This window comes from Athene noctua, chromosome 4 (assembly GCF_965140245.1).
Source record: "Athene noctua chromosome 4, bAthNoc1.hap1.1, whole genome shotgun sequence".
NCBI lineage: Eukaryota > Metazoa > Chordata > Aves > Strigiformes > Strigidae > Athene > Athene noctua.
Genome location: NC_134040.1, coordinates 83,161,762 through 83,174,394, shown reverse-complemented (window position 1 = coordinate 83,174,394; position 12,633 = coordinate 83,161,762). Strand labels below are relative to the sequence as shown.

The following is a 12,633-nucleotide window of genomic DNA, read 5'->3' as shown; positions in this document are numbered from 1 at the left end:
TTAGGCAATTTTAGATCTCTTTATTCAAACCAGACAAGTAACAATAATAATAAAAGAAGCAAGAAGCAAAACCACCATCACAACCTTCTGCAGCAAACAGCAATTTCTGTTAAATATGTCCCAATCATCTGCCCTTATGCCATCATTCTTGGGTCGAATTCTGGAATAATGTGAATAGTAGCAACTCACAGCATACACACACTCCGAAAAATATGCTGAAGGGGCACTTAACACTGTGGTTGCCCCCTTCTGTTTTGTGAGTGGTGATCCAATTTGAGATGCTCCAGCTACCAGCTGCCCACTGCCAGCCCTCCAGTAGAGCTTACTACCTCTGCACTACTGCTGATTCAGCTGCGTTTTACTTTGGATCTCGGTTTAAAAGTGGTTTTGCCCCCTAAAATTAAAATTTATGGCACTTTGTGATTGCTAGAAGAGTTAGGCACGCTCAATCTGTGCAACTTGCTGGCAGGTCAGATAAGGGTGAGAAAAAAAGCACAGAACCACACTGAAATATACTCCTATGCACATAGACAAACGTGATGACAGTCATAGAAATTGCGATTTAAGTACACTTCTGTTTTAAAGAAAATTCACACCAACACCATAACAGAAATATAAGTTTGTCTATTTTATTAGTTTTAGGAGCAGACAAGCTATTTTTTCACAGATGGAAACAATACTGATACCTGTAATCGCTAGTCCCTGCTAGTATCCTTAGCTCTATTTTAATAAAGGGTGAGGTAGTAAAAAGGTTATTTGGCATTATGGGAAACAGAAGAGGACAGGTTTTCCCTAAAACAATATCCATGAAATCTAAGTGAAATGGGTCCCAGCTATAGAATTAGGGGAAATGTGCAATGCCTAGGAATGCAAGTTTTGATCCTCTGCTTTATAAAACTATAAAACACATGGCATACTAATTCAGTAGTAACAATCCATCGGGACAGTGAGAGAGTAATTGTCTTAACACCATCCAACTCATACTGACAATAGCAACATCAGCCGCTTTCATAGCTTCTCCGATTTTTCTGCATCCATCACCTCCTATACAAGCCCATGTCCACAAACACACGCTTCCTACAAATTTTCTGAGTAGTCATTTGAGTTTTCTAGCACCTTTTTTTTTTTTTTTTTTTTTTTTCCCATGCATCTAAATGTTGCACATGCCACACACCCATTGCTTACTGAATGGTAACACCAGTTAGCACAAAACACTCGGTTATGCTATTTTTGAAAAATTACAAAACCCAGTGCTAAATCTGTGAATAATTAAGCAACGTCAGTGAGGCATCAGCATGAACAATAGCGCAGACAGCCATATAGCCATTTCGATTCAGTTTGCCACCAGCTCAGCACATGATCACTGTGCTGTCGTTTGTTATTTCACTGCTCAGCCTTCCCTTTCAACTTGAAATCTTTACATTCCACTTGGCTATTCTAAAACTGCGTTGGCAAGCTCGGTGCGTCTATTCCGAAATAATAGCATTGTAGTCTGATGCAGAGGCATATGCCCCCAAATTGAAATGAATGTTACTCAATATAATGTGTAATTCTTGACATATCAGGTGCTAGGCTTCAGTGCAGCTATTCTAGGCACTCCCTCTTTGCTCTGCTCATCATGCTGCAGTTTGCTGCCTACTAGATACATTAATTCATTGATCAAGGCTTACAAAAGTCCAGGTTCAATAGGACAGACAGCACCTTGGCAAAGGGTGCCTTCTGTTTTATGCCCATCAGCAGCGTGACGGAAGTTTTACCATGAGACACAGAGGCACTGCCCACATACCCATAATTTTATTAAGCAAGCACAAGTGGTCTCTGTAGACTGGGTAGATGACATATTTACATGAACAGTGACTATTATCTACCTCATCTAAATTAATACTGAACAAAATATGGAACTTAACTAGGTAGAGGTCTCTTCTGGGCAAATAGATCATTTTCCAATCACATACTCACTTGCACCTCATAATGAGTTGGGGGAGAAACGAAGGAAGGTATGATATCATTTCTAAGAATAGTATCTCACTCCCCTGAAAATAAGATATACTTAGAGAAATGAGAATGTTAATGCCAGTACTGGGGAAACAGCACACACTTTCCTGTTGTTAGTCTCTGAAGAATGATATTCTTTTGCCAGCTTCTTCAGGAAAACCTAATAAAACACCGATGAAACGGAATAATAATTTTCCCTGCATGAAGATTAAGTGGTAACATGAGTCTACGCAATAGATTTTTTTTTTTTTTTTTGCATTCATCTCATGTCTGCTCAACTGAAGAAGTTATTGGGAAATAGCATGTAGAATATTTCTAAACTGAAGTATTATCTGAAATAGTAGATGTCAACTTGAGTCCTACAGGAAGTGACAGTCAATACCAGCTTGTTGCTAGCTATTTTTGCAACCACCTATACATTTTGACACAGCTAAGCAGTCTTGTGTTAGCAGTGAAACCTATTGTTTGAGAAGTAATAAAAAGGAAGATAATTATTACTAGTATTTACATAACGGGTACTGTATCTGAAGGCATAATTACACACAAGCCTGCGTGCTGGCACCTGTCTGAACCTCCAGAGGAAACTGAGTTTCTGACAAAGAGGGTAAGGTCAGAACTAAGAACTAAGCGTAGATGCCTGAGGTACCTCACAAACAAGTAACTCAGCTGAGTGATTTTCTATAGAGTATTTGCCATCTGTTGGTGATGACTCAAGGAAAACAAAGCACAGATGGATCTTAGTCCAAATTTTGTCGTCTTCTTTTTTGCCTGAACTCTTCTCAGCTTCTGAGAGGATTAGGATTTTGTGTCACTTTGGCAGAGTGTATTTTTATAGTGAGTGGCTCCTAGTTTGTACTTATTTACAGCTAATTTTCAAATTATTGAAAGTAATAACTGAGACCATGAGTTTCAGCTTTAAGGCTAAATAGTCTTAGAAAAACTTCTAGTCTCTTTGTAATACATTCTGAAATGCTCTCTGCCATTTATTGGGGCATAGATCATTCAACTTCCTTCCTCACACATACATTACTCTGTGAATGAGATTTGCAACAGCCAGCCTGCTCAGCAGGTTGACTCCTGAATTAATCAAGACAAATTACCACCAAAAAAAAAAAAAAAATCATCAGACCGAAATCTTATATATCTTCTGAAGCCTTACAATCTTGACAGGAGTTTCTCTACTGGACTGAGATTCACCTTCTTAAATGTTCTGCTGGACCATGATGACCAAGCAATCACTTTGAGTGCAGAAAATTGGCTCAATCTTTTCTTCAGAATAGAAACAACCCCTCCAAGTTGTGCTGGAACCACCTTTTCATGATAAAAATATATGTAGCTTAAGTTAATAGTAAAAAAAAAAAAAAAAAAAAAAAAAAACAAGCAAAAAAAACCCCAAACCATTCCAAACCATTAAAGGGAAGACCCAGGCATTTTTACCTTCTTTGGTTACTTATCAAGTGAAAGCTATCGGGGCTACTATTGTGTGCTGAACTCATGCTTGCAAAGAATTCATCGTTTGAGCACCCTCACTGGATCACAGTCCTCAGGAGAATTTGACATATCTGGTAGATTAATATCAATGCCCCTAGGCAGGATAAATCCAAAGATACTCCTCTCAGTCCAGGTGGGAAATAGGCGAGCAAACGTGTTAGTCATTAGTGTGGTGTGCCTAAGCAGTCTTACTAGGGAAAACTGAGGTATCTGCAGACTCTCTGTGCCCGGTGGGTAACGTGAGGCCCTGGCGGATTGCTTCCCAGGACTGAGCCTCCCTTGCACTGCAGGCACCTTCCTTGCAGCTGCTCATAAAGGAAATAATGAATGTTCCTGGAAAACGTAAGACTTCGAGCTCTCATAATGAGCCTGTTAATAAGCTTGACTACTTCTAACAGGACTCGGAGCCAAACTGCATTTATGCCTTAGCCACAAGTCCAAACAGGAAAGACAAGGCGGAGAGGGGGCTCCCCAGCCCTGACCCCGCTGCCAGCACACAGCATGCAGGCTGGATATGCAACGCCTAGACGCCTTTCTGCGTTCAGATTTAACACCCTTTCAATATAAGACTTCCAAGTGAACGCGAGGTAAAACCCAGATTCTGAGGCGCAATTCTCTTTGTTATAGCTAACTCCTGAAATTTTAGATCGCCTTTCAACTTTTGCCATCTCTGTTGATTTATGTGCAGAAATGTACTAGTTTATAAAGCAGCAAAGGCTCTATTGATATTTTACTTTTAGTTTTAATTGGTTTATGTATGTTGGCAAGTTGTTAAATGCAACTCTAAGTTGAGTGAAATCTTCCTCTAATACTGTTAATTTACTTGTCTTCAACTAGCTAAAGGGCGGAGACATTTACGGAGTTCTTTGTGCATGTGGACTAGCTTTAACTAGAAATAATGTAATTTAGGATTATTTAAGTGGTTTATGGCATTTTTTCTCAGCTACAGGTCCCAACAGACCACAATATCTCAACTATCAATGTGCCAATCAGATAATTTTGCTATTTTATGTTAAATTGATTTTCCATGAAGGTCTTCCTGAATTCAAACCTATACGGATTTTAAAGGGCTGTTGTGCCATGTAGCCACGGAACTGGGGCAACTGGACCGCTTGTGTTCAATATGAAGTTGGCAAGTTTTTCCCCTTTCTCGAATCTAGCTCAAAATACTTTATGAACAATTTTGAGTAGTAGATGATCTACATAACTGAGAAATACGAGTATCAGCAACACTGATCTTGAAGAGCAAAAATAGCAAAAATACCTGTGTGGGTCTGGTTCAACAATCTGCACTTTCCACCCTGATTATGGTACAAAGAACAACGCACTTAGGAAGCACAAATTCAAATTAATTGCGTCTTCAGTTTATGTACTTCCATTAAATGTACACAATTACCTTCTGACAAACTGGATAGGAGGTGATTTTTCAGTAGTGGTGACCTCTGTTTGCTAACATAATTTCTCTGTTCAAGAGTTGTAGGAGCAGGAAAGTGAAACCTATAAATTTCAGACCATGCTGCCCAGTTGGAATGAAGAGGACTGATAAAACAGAGAAATATGGCTAAAGGCCAGATTTTTATGCCTGAGGCATCCTACTGCTTGTGGCACTGATATTTAGACATATCACTGATGTACTTCTGCTGATGTAACTGCACTGATTTAACAAAGTACTGCAAATTTAAAATTGCAGAAACATACTCTGTTCTCATACAGCACTTTTCAAGCAGTGCAAATACACAGGAGTGAAATCACACAATCCTACTTAATGTGTTAGCTAGATGTTTAAGAGGGAGGTACAGACAGAACATATTTTTTCTTATTAAAATTGTAGAACACCACGAACTTGCTTTGACTTGCTCAGTACCTCTGAGTAAATCTGGCCTTGTGTGATTAGCTGCAGTAATACAGCTAACAGATAATAAAGCCTCACATTTTGCGTCTCACACTGCTGTGGCTTAGCCAACACTTATTCCATCCTGTGACAAGGAACAAAATCCAGTGCTCGTGAATAGCAACCTCCCAATATTTTTCTTCAAAAAGAAGGGGTTTGGTACGGAACAAAGAGTTAACATGTAATATCTTAGAATTAGCAAAGGATCTGATGGCTTAGTAGATAAATGTCAACATTCTTGGACCGTTGAGTAATTCTGTCATTACAGTGGCATTATATATGGCTGCAGCCAGAAGTACAACAGGGCATTAAGTAGGTTTCTGTAAGCTCTTTAAATGTACAGCGTATTTCAAAATAAAGACAATGGTACAACTTCTAAGCCATGTTCTCCAGGTTTCTTTTGAAAGAACAGAGAAGAAAATGAGAGTGTTCTCCCTATGGAGAGGCCCCTGGAACTTCCATGTCAAAGTAAGAAAAAAGTCTATTCGGAACTCAGTGTGCATTCTTTTTTGTATTTGAATTCTTATCTTTGTCCTTTGGAATGCTGGATCCTTAGAGGACATAGAAACAACTATGTTGGACATGGATTTACGAAGTTTATATAAAATAGCACGAGGAGAAATGATTTCACAGGAAACGTCTCTCGTGACATTTCAGCCATAATACCTTGCAAACAATCTTGCTCGTGACCTAATCGGGAACCTCAGAAAACTGTATCAACCTGCAAACCGTTAAGGGACATATAAAAAGAAAGGATGACCGGGACTTCCAAATAGGTCTTCACATTAGATTGATTTATCTTTGAGAGGCTCTAGCATGAGTTATACATTGTGTCCAAGTCTTACATTCAGACCTAGAGAAACAACCCCAGCTTACACTACAATCACACACTAACCTCTTCCATTTAAAGGAGACAGAAATCTGTTGCTAACTTTTATGTAAATCGCTTACATCTATTTTTTTTTAAAGTGCAGAATACTGTGGCAGAGGAAAACACAACAGTATTTATGCCCAAAGCCGTGGAGAGCAGGAAGATAAAGTGCTTTTTTCCCTTTAATCAAGCCTTCAGATTTTGATGTATTTTTCATTTAAAGAGTGTTGAGCTTAGCAAAGCTGTAGTGTACAATGTCAAAAAGCTCTGGCACAAGTTAGTACTGTTTCTTGGTAGTGATAGTACAGGAATGATTTCTAAAGCGTATAGTGAGAGTCCTGCCGTTGTCTTGACCTTTTTTCTATGTCTGCTGAACAACTGTATCTTATGCATAGAATTCTCTCCAGCCTCCTGGACCATGTCTAGTCCTTACACATGTTGGGAGATGGAGAGGAAATCCCACAATAGAAACACAGAGAAAAGGAATTTGCATGTATATTACCTTAACACCATTTCAGCTTGACCTTTCATGAAGAACGGTTTAAAGGCTGAATTCTCCGACTGTGAATGCAAAGGTTAATTGTCTTTATCAAGTACTGTTGATAGGGCCCTTGCAAACTACGATGGTTTCTTAGGTAGAGAAGGGTAGGAAAGAGCAAGTTTTGCATTAAAAAGACAAATCCCTTAGTAGCCACGCTAAGATGTCTATGTCCCAAGCAGAGACATGAATAAATGAAGCAGACTTTCAGAAGAATATATTGAGTGTCATAGAGTACTATACTTCTCATTACAAAATGACTAACTTAAAACAGAAATATAACCACCTACCTAGTCTCATCAAAAGTCCTCCCACACCACACCAAGCACATGAGTTTCCCTGGCTCCTTCTTTTTAAAAATAAATAAATAAATTATAAAATTCCTCTGGGTATTAGTTCTCCTGTTAATTTAGTGAAGTGATTTACGTGTTCAAGACCACTACTGAATCAACCTTTTGTTTAAACTCTTGTGGTTTCCTTGTTGGAATTTCTTTGACGAGTATTTCATAAATTACATAAATGTCATTGGAAGAGTATTATTGCAAAACCTCAACTGTAAGCGAATGTTAAGTAGTTTTATATCACCAGGAAATGTAAAACCATGAACAGACGATAAATATTCTCTCGCAAACTGAATAAAGAAATTCCGCTACTGGTTACAAGATGATTCAGAAATAGCATACAGCGTTTAAAGCTTTTTGCATATCAGAAGTGATAATTTTGACACTTAAACACACTATTAAAAATAACATGTTGGGACTGTAATGAAAAATACTCACTGAACCAGCATCTTCAAGTAGTAAGAAATGGTTTCCAGAACGCTTTTTATTCCATCATGCTAACAATCTTACTGTTATCTTACATTCGATTACAAACAAACGTTCCTCCAGAAAAGTATCGCAGTGTTTTACAGACTACAAGGAATACTATCTCCCACTATCTAAGAGCATACAAAAATCACGGTTGCTAAAAAAATGTCAAAGAAATGGTCACGATATACATTAAAGGAATTGTATGTCAAACAATTGGACAAACGTGAAGGACTAAATCTGTCACAACCTATCCATCAATGAAAATCACAAGTCAACAGCAGTCCAGCAAACACAAATGCCTCTCCACTCTTCTTTCCAAACCAAACGCAGATAATTTCAAGCAATTAAATACAAATGATTCAACATAAATTTTGAATACATTAAACGCAAAGCACGTAAGTTAAATCATAATGTTTTATACACATATACAAACCACAAAGCCCTATAAAATACTTAAACAGCCCATTTCATGCATGTTCAAAATGTAGGTATAGACAACCACATATCCTTTAGGTAACGGAAAGCGCTTCACAACGCTAAACCGAAGACTAGAGGGCAACTATAGCAGAGTTATTTAGTCTGTGTTTTCAGTACTCCTCCTTTAAAACAAAAGACCCACAAGTCTGTGAATTAAAAAGTCGGAGGAAAGTTCTTGTATGCCTGTGAGACAGAAGATGAGACAGATCAAAGGAAAGCCAGAACAGCTCAAAATCTCTGAAAGAGTACTGTTTGCAGTGCTGAGCAGTTTCATCAGGAATTTGTGCATGGACTAATAAGGGGAACCACACCTACCCTCAACAGCAAGTGTTACACACGATACTTGTTTAGTTTTTCCCGAGTGACCTTTGAAAATGTCTATTCATTATACATCTTTACATATATATTTTTATATATTATACAGAATTCATTACAATCAGTGCAGGAAATAACACACAGCTTTCAAATTTATATTTAATGCCTGATCCGGGATGTATCAGAAGCTTTATATATCACATAGTACGCATTTCCAACATCATTATTACATCCTGTCATTAGAGCCAGCACATCTGACTACTAGTGTTAGTAGAGAAGTTACCATTATCCTGTTCGCTGCTTACTGGCATACATTTGTCATAACGGAGGAAACCCAGGATCACGCAAGACCGCGTCCAGCGCGTTTCCAAAATTCTTGGCAAGTTCTGCTATGACACCCTGCCACCCTATTTGCCATTCCTCGGCGGAGCCCCCGGGCGATACCATGTGGGAGGGAGCTCACTCGACACCCCAGGACCTGCAGCTGCCTGCTGACCGCGCACCCCGAGCCTGCCCCTCCAGTCTGGCAAGGGTCAGCGTTGGCCCGGGGGAAAAGGAGTGGAACCGTGAAATGTCTCAACATCTCCTGAGACTAGCCGGAAATTGAGAGAAGCTCCTCACCACTCAGAGCAGCACTGGAGCTACTGTTCATGGTGCCCAACTGCAGCAGCACCCGGGGGCTTGCCCCCCCTGACGCTCCTGCCGGTGGGAAAGCGGCTGGACGGTTCGCACTGCGGGGAACCCCCAGCCCGCTGGTGCGAGGCGTAGGGGCCGCTCCGCACCGCTGCTTGGCACGAAGCGCCGCGGTTGGGGCGGCAGATCCCCCCCCCGCCGGCGGCCGTCGGGCAGCACCTCCCCCTGCCGGTGGGCGGCCGAGGCGCCCCGACAGCCCCCCCGAGCTCCGCTCCCGCCCCGACAGCACCCCCCGGGCACCCGCCCTGACAGCCCCCCCCGGGCACCCCTCCCGCCCTGACAGCCCCCCCCGGGCACCCCTCCCGCCCCGAAAGCCCCCCCCGGGCTCCGCTCCCGCCCCGACAGCACCCCCCGGGCACCCCTCCCGCCCTGACAGCCCCCCCCGGGCACCCCTCCCGCCCCGACAGCCCCCCCCGGGCTCCGCTCCCGCCCCGACAGCCCCCCCGAGCTCTGCTCCCGCCCCGACAGCCCCCCCCGGGCACCCCTCCTGCCCCGAAAGCCCCCCCGAGCTCTGCTCCCGCCCCGACAGCCCCCCCCGGGCACCCCTCCCGCTCCGCCCGCCCCCCCGGGCGGTTCCCCGGGGGCCTCTCACACCGCTCCCCGGCGGCCGCGCACCAGGAACGCACCCGGGAGAGGCGGGAGCAGCCCCGGGCCGGCGGGGCTTGTTCCCTCCTTCTGAGTCTCTTCCCGTTCTTAGGAGTGGAAGGGGCGGGGGGCCGGGGAAAATTAAAGCGCTTCTCCTTCGGAGCAGCCCCACTTCTCGGCCATGCTGCTCTGCTCAAGGTCGCTCAGGCTGCACTCGCTGGTTTTAATTGCGGCGCAGATGACTGGGAGATTACTGGAAACCCCTTCCCCTCCAGCAGCGCGGCGCTGGATGCCCTGCTGGCAGCGGGACGTGCCCCTGGGGCTTTATGCACAATTCCCGCAAAGCGCTGTCCCCTCTTAGAATAAACATTATCTTCTTTAAGGACCCTTTAAAAAGAATCCGTTCAATAAAACTTTTTTTTTTTTTTTTTTTTTTTTTTCCCACCCCTTAACTGGAAGGCTCGGCTCCTGCCTTTCCCACACCAGCTGTCTCCTGTAAATCTTGGAAAGGCTGGGGAAGGAGGGAGGGGACTCCCCAGCTCAGGCAGGCAGCATTTGCGGTTTGGTATGAGGAGCCGTGGTTCTCAAGCAATTCTTTGACTGCCTCCTCCGTCCTGCGCTGCCGTCACGTCAGATACCCGGGCAGCGCTACAGTCCTGTTCGCCTTTCCTCTGGGATTTCTAGCGGTTGCGAGCAAGGCTGGGGTGAATCTATTCACTTAGGGACGAGCAAGCTGAAGTACTTTGAGATGAGGTTTTCTCAGGGAAGGGAAAAAGCCCGCGGCAGCACTTCGGGGCTCACCAGAGCTCCCCTCCCCAGCCGGGGGGAGCCGGCGCCCCGAGCGGGTGTCCCGGAGATGGCTATGCGTGCGGCGGGGGAGGAAGACTATCTTCCCCTTCCTCCCCCGTGTCTTCCTCGGCCGTGCAGCGGTACCTTCGCCACCCTGTGTCCCCCCCCCCCGGCCCCTCTGGCTCCCGCCCGGCGGCCCCGCCGCGCCCGCTCCCCCCCGCCCCACCCTCTTTACCCCCGTATAGATGGATAGATTTAGATTATTATCATGATTATTTGAGCCAAATTCCGCTCAAGTGCTGGGGGGGGGTGTCTAACAGCAGGTGTGGGCAGGCTCTCCATCTCCGCAAAGGAGCATGCTCAGCGCTCTCAGGCATGCTCCTTCAGCGGGGAGGGAGCCGGAGCCGGGCCGGGGGGGGGGGAATCCTCGCACTCGCAGCGTCCTAATGCAAAGTTTTATTGTTCAAGCAGCCCCGGAGCCAGTGGCCGACCGGCGGCCGCTGCCCCGCATCCCGCCGCCGCTTCCCCGGCTCGGGGAGGGGACGCGGGCGCCGCGCTGGGGGCGAGCGGGGGGGTGGGAGGTTCCCCCTCGCTCCCGGCGGCGAGGGGAGGAGGAGGAGGAGGAAGAGGAGATGCCCAGGCGAGAAAGGCTTCAGAGCCAACTTCTGCCGGGAAACCCGCAGGTCCGCTGCCGTCTCCTCTCAGGGCGAAATCGCTGCTGCGCCCGGCGCTGCCCCCAGTGCTGATGCAACGCCGAGAGCACACGGGCAGCACCACCATCACCATCACCATCATCACCGTCACCGTCACCCTCGGCGTTATTACTAACAGCACCGTGCCGACGCTCGCGGCCGCGCAGGCGGAAGGCGAAGCCGCGCCGGGCTCGGGCAGCCGCCCCTCTAAGCGCTTCCCCCCACCGCGGGGTCTGCGCCCCGCTCCGCGCCGCCCCGCGCAGCCCCCGCCCCCGCGGCCAGGCAGCGGGGAGGCCAGGACGGGATCCAACCCAAATCGTAACGGCGGCACCCGGCGGGTCGCCTACCTTGAGCTCCTCCGCGTCCGGGTTTGCCGATCTGTCCATAGAGCGAAACTGAGCGGAGCGGAGGGGAAAGTAGGGAAGTTGTGCCAAAAAATAAATAAATAAAAAATAAGGGGGAGGGGGGAAGCTAGTCTCTCAGTTTCCAGCCTAAACTCAGCCTTGTCCTCCAAACCCCGGCAGCTCCCCTCAGTCTCATTCTCCGCGATCACGCCTCCACCGGTTAAAATAAATAAATAAATAAAATAATTCACTTTTAAAAGGAAAAAAAAAAAAAAAAGAACTCCTTTAAGGATTAAAGCGACAGGTGATCCTTCTCCAGCGAGAGATTCGCGTCCTCTGGCAATGAAAGGAAGAGACAGGAAAAAAAAAAAAAAAAAATAAAAAAAAAAATTCCACTCAGTTTAAAGATTATTTTTTTCTTCTGCAATAAGCTCAGAAACCGGCGAATCGCTGCATCCTCAGAAAAAATCCTGCTTCCCTGGACAGCATCATGCAGCAAATTTCAAGCGAATGTGTTCAAACTGAAGAGAATAGTCAATGATAAAAGCCCTTCTCCGTCATGCCTACTCTGGTAGCTAATTTAGCACCCTGTGAGCGCAAGACATTAGCGATGAACGATTTCGCTGGCAAGATAACAAAATCCCCCAAGTCCTGCACAGACTCAAAAATTGTTTTGCAGCTAGAGGTATCCTCTCAATAATAATGATAGTGGAAAAAAAAAAAAAAAAAAAAAAGTCTGTAGGGAATGGTCTTCTTTGAAGGTTATGCTAAAAGAGTTGGGAGGAAAACAGGAGGTGGATCTCTTGCAGGAGAGAGAAGGGAGAGAGAGAGACAGAGATTTCCCTCTTCGTTCCTGTTTTACTGTCCTTCACCGCCAGGTGACTGACTTCCCTCCTCACGGCCCGCACGGGGGGGATTTCTCCAGCTCTCAAAAAGCAACATTTCCTTTCTCCGAGCAGCGCATCCCCCGGCTCTTAACGCGGCCCCCACCCGCTCCCCCCTCCGCCACGCCACGGGGCCGCCACCCTCGCCAAATGTCTCGTCTCTAGCCCCACGTGTTTTGAATAATAGCAAACTCACCAATTTAAAACCCGTTACTGCCTCATGTATGGCTCCCTATAAAAAAGAAATACATCTATG

The 12,633-nt window shown here is 45.3% G+C and overlaps 1 protein-coding gene across 1 annotated transcript in view; it reads right to left on the bottom strand.

Annotated features, from left to right (window-relative positions):
* Positions 1 to 12,111, bottom strand: part of SGCZ (sarcoglycan zeta) — a 506,757-nt gene extending 494,646 nt beyond the window's left edge. Inside the window, exon 1 of the mRNA XM_074904117.1 lies at positions 11,497 to 12,111. Coding sequence (XP_074760218.1) covers positions 11,497 to 11,535 — 39 coding nt within the window. The 5' untranslated portion in view covers positions 11,536 to 12,111. The remainder of the gene's footprint in view (positions 1 to 11,496) is intronic.
* Between the last annotated feature and the right edge of the window lie 522 nt (positions 12,112 to 12,633).